Below are 17,472 nucleotides of genomic sequence, written 5' to 3'. Positions count from 1 at the left end.
ACTAACACCCCATCTGATTTTGGGGAAACAAAGGGCCCTTTGGGAGCCCTGTTACCAGGGCCGGACACCAATCGTTTGGTGGAGGCAGATGTTAAGGCGGGCTTGCCCATCTTGGGTGGGCAGGGGAGGGTGGCAGCGGCGGAGCCAGAGGTGGCAGCCCCAGGTGGCAGTGGGAGGGGAATTGGTTGTCCTGCCGAGATGGCCCTGGCGGTGGCCAGGTCGGGTATGTACTCGCCCCGGATCTCGCCGGGCTCGAGTGGGTCAGGCCCACAAGGGTCGTGCTCGCTGCAAGAAAGCCGGCCGTCCAGCTTGGAGATGAAGAGCATGCCGTCGCGGTGCTGCGCGCAGAACGAGCTGGGGCACATCTCGCAGAAGGACGCCGCCTCCTGCCCGCACGCGTCACACTGGTGCCAGGGGCACTCCCATCGGCCTAGTGCAGAAAACAAAATAAACAGATAAATAACAGATAAATAAACACATAAAAAAAAAACAGAAACAGAAATACAAGGGTAAAGGAAGAAGGAAACACTGGATGAAACTGGTTCATTTGGTTACTTTCAGACTTTTCATACAGGCACCTGGAAAGACATTGTTTTGAATTTGCAGGTACACAAGCAGGATTGAGCTGTTAACTTAGGCCAGTGGTTCTCAAACTTTTTCTGTCATTCCCCACTTTGAACAAGGGGGCCTTTTCAAGCCCCACCTGTCCCTCATCGCTCCCATAAAATGGTAGGCCAAGCTTAAAATTGTCAATTATTGAAATAACCTCAAGTAATAACAAATAGCATCTTATTAAGGTCAGCAAATGTATATTGCTTGGAGTGATTTCATGTTTCATGTTGTAGTGTATTGTTGTTATGGACACGCACACATGGACGGATTATGAAACCATGGGTCAGGACGTGTAACAAAATACACCGCTTCCAACCACAAATAAGAGATACATTTAAGCCACCTCTGATATTAACAAATACAAAGTCTAAAAACAATTGACAGCAAGCAAAGTTAATAACAGCGACTTCATGCAGAGGCTCTGGTTTAGGTCCCCCCTGAGCTCATGTGCCTGGGCCCGGTAGGCCCGTTCGGTAATCCATCCCTGCACGCACACAGTATTGCATTTCTTTCTGTTGACGGACTTTTACTTTGACATCATACTCGTCTCGTGGGATAGGGAACAACTGTGTCAGTTAGTAACGCACATATCTAGTAAGCCTCTATTAAATTATGCTTTTCCTCGCACCCTGTGATAAATATGTTTAAGTGACCTATGTTTAAATTCTATGAACTGTGTTAGTTCATTGAAAAGTAAAATGTAATTATAATTACCATTTATCATTATCATTTAGATACGTTACGTTCTAATATGTGACCGTTAGCACACCATTCATACATAACTCTGTTGGTGGCTAACGTTAGCACTTATTAGCCAGCTGTGCTGTAATCTGTTGTTGCTCTGATTCTTGATGTAATGAATCTAATAGTAACTTGCTGTGTTTAGTTAAGATACCTTCTAAGTATTTTCCGTTTCTTGTGTATTATAATAATAATTAAGACCTTTGTCAGGTTTTTAATGGCACACACGACACACTGGAACACACACGTGCATATATGGAGGCGACACAGGACACACACACACACACACACACACACACGCAGGTAGGCCTGAGGTCGCGGTGAATTTATTTTCTGCTTTTTTCCCATCCTGGACCGTCCTTCCTCAAGGACCCCCCAGGAGCAGTGGGCAGCTTTGCAGCGCCCGGGGACCAAGTGAAGTGAACTGTCCATCTTTGGTCAGGGATGGACATGAGTTCTGTTATTTATTTATTATTGTTTCACTCATAAGTGGCTACCTGGCTCGTGAAATCTAGTTTGGCTGACTGTTGAACTGACTGTTAACACAGCAAGAACAGTACACAGCCCTAACTAAACTAAACTAAACTAAAGTTTTTTTTTTAATTGTTAATACGCCGACGTCAATCAAAATATATTGTCTATAAAGGAAAGCATTGCCATAGATCAGGGGTAAATACATTTTGCTCCCGTTCATCGCCTCCATTCCCGCCCCACCTGTCACGTCTCTGCGCCCCACACTTTGAGAAACGCTGACTTAGGCCAAGGCTCTGAGACTAGTCAATGCTGTGGTTTTCTCTCACCTGCAGGTCTCTTGGAGAGGTTGAGGCAGTCTGCATGATAGACCTTTGGGCAGCCGGGCTTTTTGCAGGAGATAACCTGACCGCTATCCCCACAATAGAAACATTCATCCTCACGCTCCTTGGTTAACTCCAGCTTATTCTTACGCTTTACCGGAACCTTCTTCTTAAGACCTTTGTCCTGCGTGGAGAGCTGGTTCTGAAATGAGAGAGGACAGAAAAAAATTAACATATATATTTTCATATTCAGGGTTATTGAGAATAAATAAATAAATGGTCACATCGATGTCACATTCGCCATTTGTTTAACATGAAGGGGGCTGTACAAAAGCTTTTTTTCTGACCTTTGGTCGAACTCCCAAAAAGCCACTGCAGTTTGGAGCTCCACATTTGCAAACAGTCTTCCCATTCCCCAGACACTCAAGGTTGTAGTTGAAGGTGAGTTCCACACCTGCGTAAACAAACCAACAACTGAGTACATTTTCCACTCTTAGGAATGTAGACAAACATTTAAGGCAATAGTCCTATTTCTGTAACCTGGTACGGCAAGACACAGCTGAGCCAGTCCACTATTATTTGCCAACGCAAACAAAATCAGTCAGGAACAAACAGTAGGAGATTTGGTCTCACATTTAGGGACGTCTTCTAAGGCAAAAAGGCCCACTCTGGTGTCCCCGTTCACAGTCCACTTCTGTGTCTCACAGTTGGGCTGGCAGCAGTGGTTCATGAAGCGGGCCTGGTTCCCCTTAGGTCCAGCATCAATGATCCGGTCCTAGAAACAGCACAGACCCAGAGGGTTAAGTGTGACAATACCCCTTCAGAAACCTGCCACAGGGGGCAGGGGACAGAGCCCCAATGCAAAGCACCTGAGATAACGCAATAGGTAGTGTTGTGTCATAAGAACAAAAATGTGGTGAGTCGGATTTTCAAAAAGTGGGACTGAAAGTTAGACTGTGAAAAATGAAATCTTTAGAAACATCTCAAACCTTTCTCATTCTTCCGGGCACACAAGCAATATCTGTCATTTGTGTACACTTTCACAAGCCGTTAATAAACCTCAAAAGATTCCTCATGCTTTGTGGATATTAACTATTAACTCACCTACAGGAGAAACGCTGCCTACTGTATCGTCCAATCAATCCATGTCAATGTACATCAAACGTTATAACAATAACATCAAACACATCACAGTGTTATCAAAAGTGTTGTCAAAGTTATCAGGGCCCATTGGCACACCTATGGTTGAGTGGAAGTGTGCAGTGACACACACACACACACACACACACACACACACACACACACACACACACACACACACACACACACACACACACACACACACACACACACACACACACACACTTGGCCCTTACCTTGTCCAGCGTGAGCATGTAGAAGTTGCAGATGTCACTGTCTTGAGCGTGTTTGATCCTGGCTCGGCATTCCTCCTCGTCTATCACTTCGCCCACGTACTCGCTCACAAAGGCCCCCTAGGGAAAGTAAAAGAAGACACATCAAACAAGGTGCTGCCTTTTAGATGTGGTTTTGTTTTGAGAAGCTGACAAGTCTGAAAAGTATCTGCATATTTTATGATCTCATTTCCGACTGAGTAAAAGAAAGAGGTAAATATTTCCATCACCCTCACCGAAATGTCTATTGCATTTTAGCACTGGGTAAGTGGCCTGCACACACAGACAGACAGTTCAAGCCAAACACTTGCATGTGCGATAGTTCTGGAGGTAAGCAGTTTAAATGTGCATGGACATGGCAAAGTGACTTTGAAAAATAGGTCAAGGACATTGAAATGTCAATGTTAAGCTTATGTGTTACAAGATTATGTCCTTGATTTTCCAGAAAAAAAAAAAATGAAAAAACACTGGACATTTGGCAGGACAGAAAGCCAAACAAAAATAAATCCCTAATCACAAAACAGAAAAGAAACTCTGCTGCCACCCAGTGCATTTCTAAATTGTGCTAATGCTATGCGACCAACGCCCTACCGTTTTGATATCGGTCGTGTTATGCTAACGGCTCTTATGCTAATGTTATGCCAACATCATGGGGTGCTACCTTTTGATGTTTGTCAAGTTGCGTCAACCTGGTAATGCTAATGATGCCTTTTGATGTTAGTCATGCCACACGACTGTCAGTTATGCTAATGTTATGCTAACATGTCGCTACCTTCTTGATGTCGAACATGCTCCGCAGGCCCCATCCGCGGGAGAGCGTCCGGAAGATCTCCACGTTGCAGTACTGACGCTTAGTGAAGCTCTGGTTTAGGCAGCGCTCGCCGGCCGCGCACACCTGCGGGTGGCACTCGTACATCAGCATGCGGTTGATGCACTCCGAGTCGATGCCGCATGGGTTCTCATCTGTGGCCTTGCAGTTGCAGCGGGGGATCTCGGAAAGGTCGGCAGTGATGATCTGGACCTTACCTATGGGCCTGTTAACCTGAGAGAAACAGAGAAAGTACCGTATGCAGTTGATGGAGATACCCTGTCAAGATACAATGGATGCATAATTGCAAAAGCAGAAATGCAAAAAAATGGCTGACTATGGACTGATGTATCATTATGATTCATACTTTCAAGTTTGTACATCTCAAGATCACATTGGGACTGTACCTTTATGTGTCTGTAGGGAGGCGGTTTCTTGTCATTCCTCCGGTCCTCCTGCAGCTGTCTCATCTCTTTCTCCGCCTGCAATGCGCGGAACCTCTCGGCGGCCTCCTGCAAAGCTGTGGTAGAACCGCACACATACCCACACACAAACACAAACACAAACACACACACACACATGCACAGAGAGAGAGAGAGAACTTGGAAAGGTGCCCATCACATCTATAATAAATCACCATTACAACCTTAAAATAGAAAGCAATGTTCTCTCCAATAAGCACAATGGCCCACCCGAGGTCTAATTACTTCAGACGGAGATGTTTTGTGCTTTAGAATGGTGCCAAAAATGGACCAGCATGCTGAGACCAAATAAGGTATGTTAGGCCTATCAGGCTCTTTTGGAAACAATGCATGATGACTGTACCAGAAAATAATGACTGTACAAATATGCCTCACAAGGATACTCAAGAAATTGTGCCTTGTTAAGAATTCAATTAAATGGCAAATTCTAACAATTAATGCCTTATCAGGGGCCATACACATGCATGTGCAATAGTTCTGGAGGTAAGCAGATTAGCCCAATTAGAATTAACTATTAGCACGATCAAAGGGAGAACCTACCTTTCTTGTAGATGGCATCTGCACCCTTCCCCATCTTCTCCTTGTTGTTGGCATCTCCCTCCATGTAAGGGAACACCCGGGCCTGGTACGTCCACACGTAATCCTTGGAACCGAAGAAATGCACAGGAAACTCGCCCACCTCGTGCTTCATACGCAGAATGTTTTCCGGAACCATCCGAGGTTGACTGACCTCTGCTGGCCACCATCTGATGAGAAGTCAGAGTTATACAATGAACTCGGTGGTTATAAAAGGTATGATGCAGATGGAAATGATCTAGCAGCTACAATCTCATAGCATCTCTTCTCACCTGAGATTAAGGTTTTTTTTTATAGATGGTGCCTGAGAATTAATACCACCCTCTCGTATGGTGTGATGCTAATAAACCCTCTCTTTGTGACCAATGAAAACAATGGCAATTGCTGCTTTATATTTTATTTCATCTGGAAGGAATACAAATGATTCATCAGCTGACGGGGTGCTGACCTGTAGAAGTTGACTGGTAGGTGCTAACTGAGAGATGCTAACTGAGAGATGCTAACTGAGAGATGCTAACTGAGAGATGCTAACTGAGAGATGCTAACTGAGAGATGCTAACTGGTAGATGCTAACTGAGAGATGCCAATGTTCCTCACCTGTACCGACCCACTTTGACCCACAGGATGTCCTTGAAGTGGGGCTTCTTCCCTGCCCGGCAGTCGTTGCAGAACCAGCTCCCCTTCGGCATGTCGATGTTCAGACACTCACGGTGGAAAGCAGCAGGACACGACTCACAACACAGCAGACTCCCTCCTGCACGCACAGCAAAGTTGGTCAGTGAGGGACTAGCACCAGTAGATGTTACACAAAACACACAACACAACACAATCACGTCCTTATTATGCCTATGCTGTCAACGTTGATGGCTAATTCAGTTTGCTGTCTCAATTCTGTTTTTTGCCTTATGAGATTTTATGAAACTACACAAAAATGGAAAAACAACCAGAAGTAGAAACTTATGCTGATATCTTATACAAATCAAGAGTATTCATAACATACTATTATATAATGTCATTATATTCATGTTGTATACATTCATTTATATTCGATTCACTTGCATGATCTTATAGTATATCTTTATGTACATTTTGAAATCTAACACAGCCAATAGTGAACAACTGACCCTCGGAGCACACAAAGCACCAGCTGACGTTGATGTGCTCGTGGTTACGGCAGCCCTTGCGTGGGTTGAAGTGGTTTGGGCACAGGAAGCTGTTATTGGCCAGGGGGACGCAGCCTGCGGCCATGCAGTAGTCGTTGGCATGGTACGCAACGGGACAGCGGACGCAGCGGGTCAGACGACCTGTAGGATAAGAGAGAGAGGGAGAGAGAAAGAGAGGGAGAGAGAGGGAGACAGAAGAGAGAGAGAGAGAGAAATGAGGAGATAGAAGGAGAGAAGAGGAGTGGTTTGCTACTTTGCATAGTAAGAAGCCTACTGTAAATTACATGAACTTTGTGTCTGTATGTTGAAAAAAAAGACCCCAAAAAAATGAGGTGGAGATCACAAAAAGATTTGAATAGAGGAAAATAGTAATAATAGCCTATTCTAAATCCCATCATGTTCTATCCTATTATCCAATTTTACACATCCGCTTTTCACACAGAGCTCTCTAGCCACTCACTTCTCTGTACAGATGAAATTAAATGAAATGAAAACATATGAAGCAGAGATCACAAAAAGACTAGGGAAGAAAAGAAAACTAGTAAAAACATTAAATGATAACATCCCGTGTTCCTCATCCTAACATGTCCTCATTCAATGGCATTATTTAACTCTTGCTTTTCCCAGGTGGCAGTGGGAGAGGATTTGGCCGTCCGGCCGAAACGGCCCTGTCGGTGGCCAGGTCGGGTATCTACTCGCCCCGGATCTCGCCGGGCTTGAGTGGGTCAGGCCCACAAGGGTCGTGCTCGCTGCAGGAAAGCCAGCCGTCCAGGTCGAAGATGAAGAGCATGTGCACGTCTCCGTGCGGGTCACCCACCTTTGGAGCTGCTGGGGTTGGCGGGGTTGGCGATGTAGCAGGCCAGGCAGACGTGCAGCGAGCAGCGGAAGCCGCGGATCTGGGGCACGGTGGGGCTGTACTTCAGGATGCAGTCCATGTGGTAGAACTTCCCACACACCGGGATCATGCAGCGCTTCACATCGCGCCCCGGCATCTTGCACACGAAGCAGGTGTGCACACCTGAGGAGGACCACACACACACACACACACACACACACACACACACACACACACACACACACACACACACAAGGATATGACTCACTGGCGAAAAGCCTAAAGGCATACAAGTCTCTGCTTAACTAGCAAGACAGCAAAAGCAGAGAAACTTCCAGAAGGGCCAGAACAGTTGTATCTGACAACAGCCCAGAGATGGTAAAAATCCCAGTGGATAGCTGAGACAGACAGACAGACAGACAGACAGACAGACAGGCAGACAGACAGGCAGACAGACAGGCAGACAGACAGGCAGACAGACAGACAGAGAGAAAGACAGGCAGACAGACAGACAAAGAGAGAGGACACACCTGTGGTACACTCCTTGCAGACGAACTTTCCTTTCGGGGTTACGGTGAGGCCGATGCACTGCAGATGGAAAGCACCACAGCACTGCCCCTCACACAGGAGTAGCTCCCCGGTCTTCTCACACACCTGACAATGGGGACCCCATCATAGTTAGCAGAGTTCTCACACAAGACACACACACACTCCCTTTCCCTCTCTCTGTCTGTCTGCCAGTCTAAGCTCTGGCTACTTCCTGTCTATTCTTGTACTCGGCAAGCCTTTAAAAAGTAGCATAAGAAGTCGAGGAGTATATTTGCTTCAAAACACGAGTGCTGACGGTTTCTATGTCAAAACAGAGAAAGACGGCTCTCACCTGACACACATTCTCCTTCAGTGAGGCTGCACCCCCTTTCTCCATTTGAGGCTTCTTACTGCACAGACCCATGTCACTGGGCAGCAGATCATGGGTTGAAGGGAGGTGTCCGTCATGACAAGAGCCAATGGGCTGGAGGGAGAAGGAAGTGTTAGAACGTTGGTGTTACTTATGTTCTCATACAGAACCTTAAAACATAAATTCACTCAATTCCGAGCGATTCATATGTATTCATGTTCTCATTCCTGCATCAAAAGCAAATGAATCTCAAACAAGAATGACCACATCAAGCTCTTTATCTCAGATACTGCAGCCACCACTGGACGCCTTTTAGGCAATCAACCAGGCATTACACACTGATCAGAGTTCTTTAAGCAATCCTTTACAAAAAACTATTATGTGGTCAGGTCAGAGAGGGCCTGGTATTTGATATGACTTTGTATTTTCAATCAAAATGAAAGTGTGTCACCCTGTCATTCTGAAATGTAACGCTTCTAAAAATGTTTGTGCTAGGTAACTGGTATGACTACACAGAGAAACACAACAATCATAAATTCTAACGACAACATGAATGATCACAGATGTCAATATATATATATATAGACATATATAATGTCCAATATTTTCGTATAATGGGAAACCTTGGCGGCTGTTATCCCTTACATAATGACATCTGTGGATGGACACAGAGTAGGTCAAGTATTCTTTTTACAGCCTACCCAGATCTCACGTAATGCCCTTAAAATAGCATCTATAGAAAAATAAATGATTATATTAGCCACAACCACAGCAAAGAGCCCAGCCAACCACTCCACTCTCTGCCTCACCTCTAACTGTGGAGGCTCGTCTCCGTTAACACACGGCTCGGCTTCCTCTTTTGTCCTATCTGGGCTTCCGTCCTCTCCTTCTTTAACACTGAGCGGGGCCGGTGGGGTCTGCCGCTGGACAGGTGAGGCTGTGGCCCTCGCGTCGTTGGATGCCTCACTCTCTGACGGTGGACACACTGCTGGAAAAGAAACAAATGAGTCTGTGAGTGCTGATCCAGACAGCCACCCAGCCTGGAAAGGATTCGGCGCGAATTTGGGCACATTCCAGCCACACACAGACTCAGCTGCTACTAGGGTAGCCATTATGCGCAAAACAATGTTTATTAATTTTTTACTTCCTGCTATAAATTATTTCAACTGCTGTCTGAAATCAGTCTTTACTCACATGTGGAGGGAGAGGGACTTGGCAGAGTGGGTGATGGTAGTTCTTTCTTCATAGGCCTCTGGAATACAGAAAAAAATTAAACTTATACATACAAAATACAAGACATACATAGATGACCTACTGTAGGAGCTATACAAAGGGAACCTTTTCAGTACACGTAATCAAGTCTAAAGCTCACAGCCAAAACGTAGGCTTGCCATTCAACACATTCCCTTCACAAGATTATACCAAAATGTGTTATTTATTGTTGTCGTTATTACTACATTATGATCTGTTTTATGTTCATTACATCATGATCTGTTTATATATCTGTACTGCGATTTGTCAATACAGCACCCAAAACAAGCCAAAAGTCAAATGAGTTTGGGTGCCCTGTCGTTGATCTTACCTTCTTCTTCAGGTTTCTGTTGGAATCCTCCTCAATGACACATTCTAGAACTCTGTGAGAGGGCTTCCTTGGTCTCTTTCGTTCTGAGAAAGCTAAAGAAATCATCCACAGTCAATTAATCAATAAATCAGTCACTAAATGAGTGAATAACTAAAGAACCCTTCACAACAAGCAGTTCCCCTAATTTAAACACACACACACACACACACACACACAATATACAGGAGATTAAAACAGACTTACATGACTCTGTGTGTCCCAGGGCATCTTCTCCTCCTATCCCCAATGAAGGAGCCTCCTGGGGAGGGCTTGAGGAGTCTAGACCAGAGACAGTTCCCTCCAGCTGCTGGTGATGATGATGATGATGAGGTTGAAGACGAGGAGGACGATCGTATTGTTCAGATGGAGAGGACGTCTTAGACTGCTCCCCATCCGGGGACATCTGTTTGTCTCCTATTGACCGCAGGTAATGGGGTGTCACCTCTCCCGGTGACCCTCCGCTTGAGTCGCTTGGCCCCATTCCCTACAGAAAAACAGCATGTTACAAACACAGTGGTGGCATGGGAGCTGATTTCAGACTGCTTTAAGTATTTATTACACGGCTCTTCTTAATGCTGTAGAATGCTCCATTCACTCCGTTCAACGTCTTTGAAGTTCAACGTCTTTGGCGAACTATTTCTCTGCTTTTTAACACCACGAATGGTAACAAATAAATTGTAATTAAAATAATATTATAAAAAGACACACTGTGTTAAGTTATTTTTTCGTTTTCATATGTAAGGGATAATGTATAGAACGCCGGTCATTATCGGGAAAATAAGCCCCTTCAGGGCGAAGCAACACCCTCCGCTTCGCGTCGGGGTGCTGTTCGCCCTGTCGGGGCTTATTTTCCCGATAATGACCGGCGTTCTATACATTATCCCTTACATATCAACTTGCATGAAGAGTGTTGCATGTGTTAATGTGTATGAATGAGGTAATGAACAAATACATTTTAATTTCTGATAATATTATAGGAAAAGAAAGCATAGCCATGTTACCATTTTGATTGTCTCTGAGGTTTTCTTTGTTTTCTTCTTTGGGCAGAAAATCTGCTCATACTCCTCATTCCACTCCAGAAGTCTTTTACTTGGTTTTCGAAGCCTCTTGTTTTCTGAGAACACACAAAAAATGTATTCAACACATTTTTTCCTTTTCATTGAGCTTTCACCGTGATACAAAATTGAACGATGACCCTTTAATAAAAAAAATAAAAAAATTGAACCCCACCTGAGCCTTCTTTCTTTTCACCCACGTCTGTGTCTTGGTTGCCATGGTTACCATCTTTGAAGAGTCCATTAAATTCTAAGGGCACCTTCGCCGAGTTCTGCTGTGCCGAAAGACCCCGTTCACCCTCCTTCAGTTTGGCACCATCCCCGGCATTCGATTCGAAGGTCTGCCATCGCTTCTTGGGAGCGAATTTGGTGAAAGTGTAGGAACTGGAGAGGTCTTCCGTGGGCGGCACTCCCGTTTCAAGTGCATCCAAATCTGCCGACCCGTGCTGCTTCTGCTTCTGCTGCTGCGTGTTCAGTGTTTTGCTAAAGAGTGCTGTTTGGGACGCCGGAACATTCTTTCCTTCATTTTTCTGCGCGTCTTTTTTCGTGTTGGCCTTAGACTTTGTCTTGCTGGGTCTGACATGAGGGGTCTTCGACACTGGCGATTTCCCGCGCTTGCCGTTATGCGCTTTGGTCCCGTGCGAGGAGTCCTTCTCGACAAGTTTGCCCTCTGGCTGTTCCTCTCCCGATGCCCCGGGGATGAGGGACGGCTCCTCCTTGATAAGTGTGGACGAGGGAGGGGGTGGCACGGTGAGAGGGTTTCCCTCCTTTTCTCTGGTGTCGTGCAGGTCCTTCAGTAGCATTAGGTAGGTGCTGAAGTGGTAACTGGAGTCGGGCCGACCCGAAGCCTTGCCCGAGTCGCCCTCTTCTTTCACTTTGGACTTGGTGGAAAGATCTTTGCCGTCCTGCGGGGACTCCAAGGGTGACGCACACGGAGATGGGAAGGAGGTGGAGGATATGTCTGATATTACGCTCTCCTGCTTGACTTGAACTGAAGCCGCAGAAGGATGGTCGGCGGAGGCTTTGGTAACGTCATCTGTCTTTAGCAGAGCTCCATTGCAGACGTGGTTCTTGTCTGGCTTGCCGCTCGCGGACTTGCGGAACGGGGAGGTCGGAGGACTACGCTCGGGCGGAGAAAAGGTCAAACGAGCCGAATCGGACTCAGCGTCGGGCACCAGTTTGGACTGCCAGCGCCTCTCCAAGATGTCCGCCAAGTCCCGATGGGGCGAGAGGCCCTCCTCGTCTTTAACAGACTGCGCCTCCTCCGTCTCCTCGCTGGCTTTAAGCGCTCGAGTCATCAGGCCGCTACTGGCTGGGAGGTGATGAGAATGCAAGTCCACCACGTAGTCTGGAGAGCCGGATGCATTGCTACCCTTTTTCTTTTGGAGAGCCAAGTTTGCCGCTTTCTCCTTGTTGGCCAGCTGCTTGATGGCCAGGTCTGCGACAACGGATGATATACTCTTAGAATTCCTCTCCCGTCTTTCTTTGCCCGTCTTTTTCACTAAAGGGGCCACCGGCTTAACGTCTTTCCCCAGAACCTTCTCGGCCGCCTTCTGCTCCTCCTCTGGGCGTTTGGGGCATAGAATCCTGGGCACTGTATCGATATCAAAATAGCAGTCTCTGGTATCTTTCTTGGGTTGATCTGACACCGTGGGATTATCAAAAACCTCTGCTTTGTCCTCTGTGGAGCTCAGCGACATTTTCGGCATTTCCCTGACGTTGCTAATGGTCTTATTTAACACGGCAGTCTTTCTTTTACTGGGAGGTTTCTTTCTGCTGCTTTCTTTTGTCAGGGGTGGGCTCTTCATGGGTTGGTCATTTCCATTCGAGAACAGGGGGCTCCGAGGGGAGGCTGCGGGGAACACAGAAGAACAGCCGGGCGAGTCCGACACCTTCTCATCGGCCACAGGTGTGGGGGTGTCCCTCTCCCAGGCGGAGGGCACGGAGAGGCCGTTCTTGGGCACCATCGGACGGTGGGCCTCTGCCTCCTTCACACTGGCTTTCCACGAATCCATTAGGCGTTTGGGTATCTACAGAGGATTAAGGCAAAATGTTAATGCTAATAGACAATGCTAATACACCTGTATGTATGTATTTTGTATGAAAATAAGTATGAATTTTCCATGCATTCACTAAGTAGCATGTATCTACAGTCAGTGGCCATCATAACACTTTCTAATACACTGGTAAAAGAAGAAACAGTTACAACAGACCAGACATCATCATACTTAGGTGTAACAGCTCAATTCTAATACACCTAACTTACACACTTAGCTTATACATTGAAATTCAACACTATGTTTATGGTCTGCTTTCACCCTTACTTCAATGTCTATTTGCATTTATATCCACAAAGTCGCACTGTACTACTACTTTATAGCACAACGGCAATACCATTAGGTTTAAGAGAGAAGATTCACTGGACAATCCTGCAGAATGATCCCCATCAATAGCAACTGGGGCAACTCATCATTTCCATGCATCAAAGAATAGTTATTGTCACCAAAAGTTGAAAGTCGTCAATTTAGCAAGAAAGAACACATGGTGACTGTCTGGTGTGGTGACATTACCGTGTATTTGTAGTCTTTCTCCTTCTGCCTCCCTCTTCGTCTGAGCACTGGCAGATTCTCAAACTGATGCCCCCCCTCAAAGAGATACGTGGCTTTTCCAGGGACCCAGGCCCTGTCCACAACCTCTCCAAAAGTCTTGAGGAAATACAGCCGGCAGGGCCTCCGGCTAGGTTCTGCCATACCAAAGAAACAGTTATTTTAGAGACAGACAAGTGTGAAAATACTTCTGTAACAACACCACAAAGTAATCTATAGGTCAATTTAAGCAAGAATGATGAAATAAATAAAAATAAAAAAAGATTAATACCGTATCTACTCATAGCGGTGATCATTTTTGGCCATTGCCTCTGATAAAGTACGCATACACAGTTAATGATTACTGTTACTAGTGTACTACAGCATAATAACCTTTCATCCGTGTGTGAATTCCATTTGGTGAGTCACAGGTCACTTGGCAGGGCCACCAGGGTCTCCGGTTGAACTTGGCCCAAACAACATCTCCCACACAATACTTTATTCCAGGTAGAGGCTTCTTCTTTGGACTACTTGACTAAAATAAACAAGCAAAATACACAGGACCAGTCATATGTTTATCATGCGTTGGGACAGATGAGACTGTTTGTATCAAAAGAAAATGAAGACCTACTGTGATATTACAGTGATGAATGATGTTCTAAAAATAAATAAGACAGGCAGTCATGATATGAAAGGGTGTGAATTAATAGACGCCTTACGTTTGAATGGGAACCATTGGGAGAGAACTGAGAGGACCCATAGCCGAAGGAGGCCATGTTCTCCGTACTGGGAAGGTCACAGTCACTGTCAGAGAACTCATCCATACTGTCCAGATCCACCATGTTGACTTCATCAAGGCCATGGGACATTATGGCAGGGTCTGGTTCAGGTATGTTTTTAGGAACCAGACTTGAAACAACAGGTTCGTGTTTGTATGTGCTTGAGCTATAGCAAACTTCCGGGAAATCTCTTTTTTTACATTTGTTTGACAGCGACGCCATGTCAACTTCACAGTTGCCTTGTTCATAATCCTCATCCTCCTCTTCATCATCATCGTCATCATCATCATCGTCGTCGTCCTCATCTTCGTCCTCGTCCTTGCTGTCAAATAAGGTAGACTCAAAATGCAAGTAGCCATTTGGAATAGGGGGAGAGTGCTCTAAGCTGTCCGTACTTAGAGGGGAAAAACCATTCTTATCCAACTCCCGTGGGTTTGTGTCACTGTTACTGGGAGACAGGGGCGTATGAACAAGTCCGCTCCCAAAATCAGTGGCACCCAAGGGACTGTGCCTGTGCAAGTGATTGCGGCCATGGAAGTCCTTTTCCTGCAAACCCAGGTCGGGTCTGTTCACCATGGTGGTGAGGTCCTGGAGGCGTCTCAGAGGACTGTAGCAGGAGGAAGAGTTCTTCTGCTGATTGTACGACGATGTCTGCTTGAAGGCAGGCTTCGACAGTACGGCAGGTGAGCGGCCTGCCCCGCTCTTGAAGTGTTCCTGTGGGGTGGAATGACGGGGAGAGCCATCCCTCACTGCCACTTTACAGGACTGATTCATGTTGTCATGACTCCATCCTATCAAGAGAGAGAGAGAAAAAAAGATACATTACAGACTTGGAAATGGTTCATTCAATTATGACCCAGGTTTGGATCAACAACGGCAACATGAAGAAACAATAAAGATCCACAATAGTTGGAGAGCCTAAGATGTCACAGATCATTAACAAAAAAAAGGCTAAGCTACTTTTGTTATGGCGTGCTACCTGCAACATATGGCTTTAAAGCCCTTTGTGAAAATTACTAATACACTATTTGTTAGAAACAGATTGACAAAGAAACGTTTTCACCCAAAACCAGCCTCGACCGTGCTCAGGCGTAGCCTAATTAGCCGACATGGACTGGCAACCTCTGGCCAGGCCGTCAAGACAGTGTGGCTGACAGACAAAGATTTACCTAAAAAATACCGTCATGCAGCGATTCCATGCAGTACAACCATCGCGTTGACCTGTATTTTCGTAGCAAATGTTCATTTGTCGATGGCCTTTGAAAATATCAATGATAGTATTAACAGCGAGCTTGATTCTTCAAGCAGCTACGCGTGCCATCAACACTAATGCCGTAGCTAGTTCCCATATGCAGAGAAACCGACAGCTCGCTAGTCACCCCTATATGAAAGGACGATGTGAAATACAGCTAATACCACTAGAATATAAAAAGTCGCCGGAATCTTACCATTTAGGGGTCGGTCACAACAAAACCACTCGAGAGCATTTCAAATTACGACATGTAGCATTTGTTTTTTTCAAATTGTGAAAGCGGACCTGCAAAATCCCAGCACCAACTCGTAGGCCCAGGCTCAGCACTCATTCTTTCCCCTCTATCGCCTCATCGGCGGCGGTCCCTTCAAAAATAAAAAGTCATCCAGTGACAAAATTCTCGAGATGCCTTTCATTTCAGCGAAGTGTCTAGGCTATATGTTGCAAAAGTAAATGTCCTTCACGCAAGCTTCAATCAGCCCAAGATTCATTTTGAATACATGATTGTTTGCCTGCTGCCGAATGCCCCTGGTTATGTTAAAACAAGCCCTGACTGACTGTGCTGGTGAGCGACCAATCGGCACAGCCACCCAACCCCCAGTCTCTGTGCACATTGGGGTACTTAACAGCATTATGCCCCGACAGAAACTCAGGTATAGCGTAAATTACATGGGAAGGGAAAACACGATTGCAGTCCCTTGAATACCTTGAATAAACATTTGTACACAATATTCCAGCGCAATCCGCAAAATTGGAGCGACATTTCACTGCCCTACTGCAGTTAACCATAACGCCATTTGTTTCCTTACCCTAACAAAGGCGTAACTTCCTCCATTTTAGGCATCCATGCTCGCTATGAAATGAAAAAAGACTCAAGTTTGAACAAATATACTCTATCTGACATTCTAAACCCTATTAAATATGTCATACAATCTGATGTTTAACATTGAAAGTGCGTGTTGTTAAAATCGGACTGTAAATGGAATACATTATCCGGTCTCCATACAGGCCACGACATGCTCAAAACATGTCAACTGCATGTCAACACTGATAAAAAAGAAAAAAAAATCGAATGTCTTAATTGATTTGGACAAATTGATCATATCCCCATTATGATGCAGGTAATAACCTAACCACACACGGTTAAACTTAAAATCAGACACGATCTTTTGTTTGGAAGGTTAGAACGTTTAAAATGGACTTGTTTCACTAGGGGGAAGCGTGTAGCCTAACAGGAAATAGCATCAATCCCTTAAGCATAAAGAGGACATCTCATCCCCGAACATTACATACCGAACTATTTTTAAGGCCTGCTGTAAAATATCATCCAGCTTTAAAGTAAACACGCAAACTCATGTAACCTTGACATAAGGAGAACAACATGCCTTTTTTTCTTCTTTTCGATCGACCCTAACAGAAATATCTCCCATGATCTAATCCAAACCTGCGGACCACGTAGGCCTTTCTTACATGAAAGCACATTATCGCACATTATGTAGGAAGACGACGAACGAATATTATATCAGTTTCACTACAGGCCCCGTCTGTAAATGAGTGGTATTATGAAATTACCTCGAATTGGTCAGCATTTGAGATAGAATTCTTGTGGACGTTTGCAGTAATTTCCCTCTATCCTGACAGGCCGGCTCACTATAAACAGGTATCTCAGGCTACCCTGTTCAAGCGGCATTATAAGGAGTCTAACCACTCAGTCATTATTATGGAGATGTTCTTAATTCTCGGCCATGTCGATTGTACTGTGCTATGCGGTGTCATTCACCGTATTAATATTGAATAATTGAACAGTGTTGTGTTATGCACTTTGGATGTCATTTCACGAAGCATTTAAACAATGGACA

The 17,472-nt window shown here is 45.3% G+C and overlaps 1 protein-coding gene across 1 annotated transcript; it reads right to left on the bottom strand.

Annotated features, from left to right (window-relative positions):
* Positions 1-6: 6 nt before the first annotated feature.
* nsd1a (nuclear receptor binding SET domain protein 1a) lies at positions 7-16,382 on the bottom strand (the record flags this gene model as incomplete). Its single annotated transcript, XM_042704921.1, has 23 exons — positions 15,899-16,382; positions 14,302-15,152; positions 13,976-14,117; positions 13,568-13,740; positions 11,173-13,027; positions 10,944-11,056; positions 10,147-10,426; positions 9,904-9,995; positions 9,516-9,573; positions 9,131-9,309; positions 8,304-8,435; positions 7,954-8,077; positions 7,406-7,606; positions 6,550-6,729; positions 6,023-6,179; positions 5,390-5,595; positions 4,775-4,887; positions 4,332-4,601; positions 3,524-3,640; positions 2,781-2,922; positions 2,495-2,601; positions 2,154-2,349; positions 7-430 (listed from the first exon to the last, which is right to left on the bottom strand). Coding segments are annotated over exons 1-23 (6,158 nt in total), but the record flags the coding sequence as incomplete, so codon positions are not given.
* Between the last annotated feature and the right edge of the window lie 1,090 nt (positions 16,383-17,472).

This window comes from Clupea harengus, unplaced genomic scaffold (assembly GCF_900700415.2).
Source record: "Clupea harengus unplaced genomic scaffold, Ch_v2.0.2, whole genome shotgun sequence".
NCBI lineage: Eukaryota > Metazoa > Chordata > Actinopteri > Clupeiformes > Clupeidae > Clupea > Clupea harengus.
Note: the sequence above shows the minus strand (reverse complement) of the source record. Positions and strands in the feature narration are given on the sequence as shown.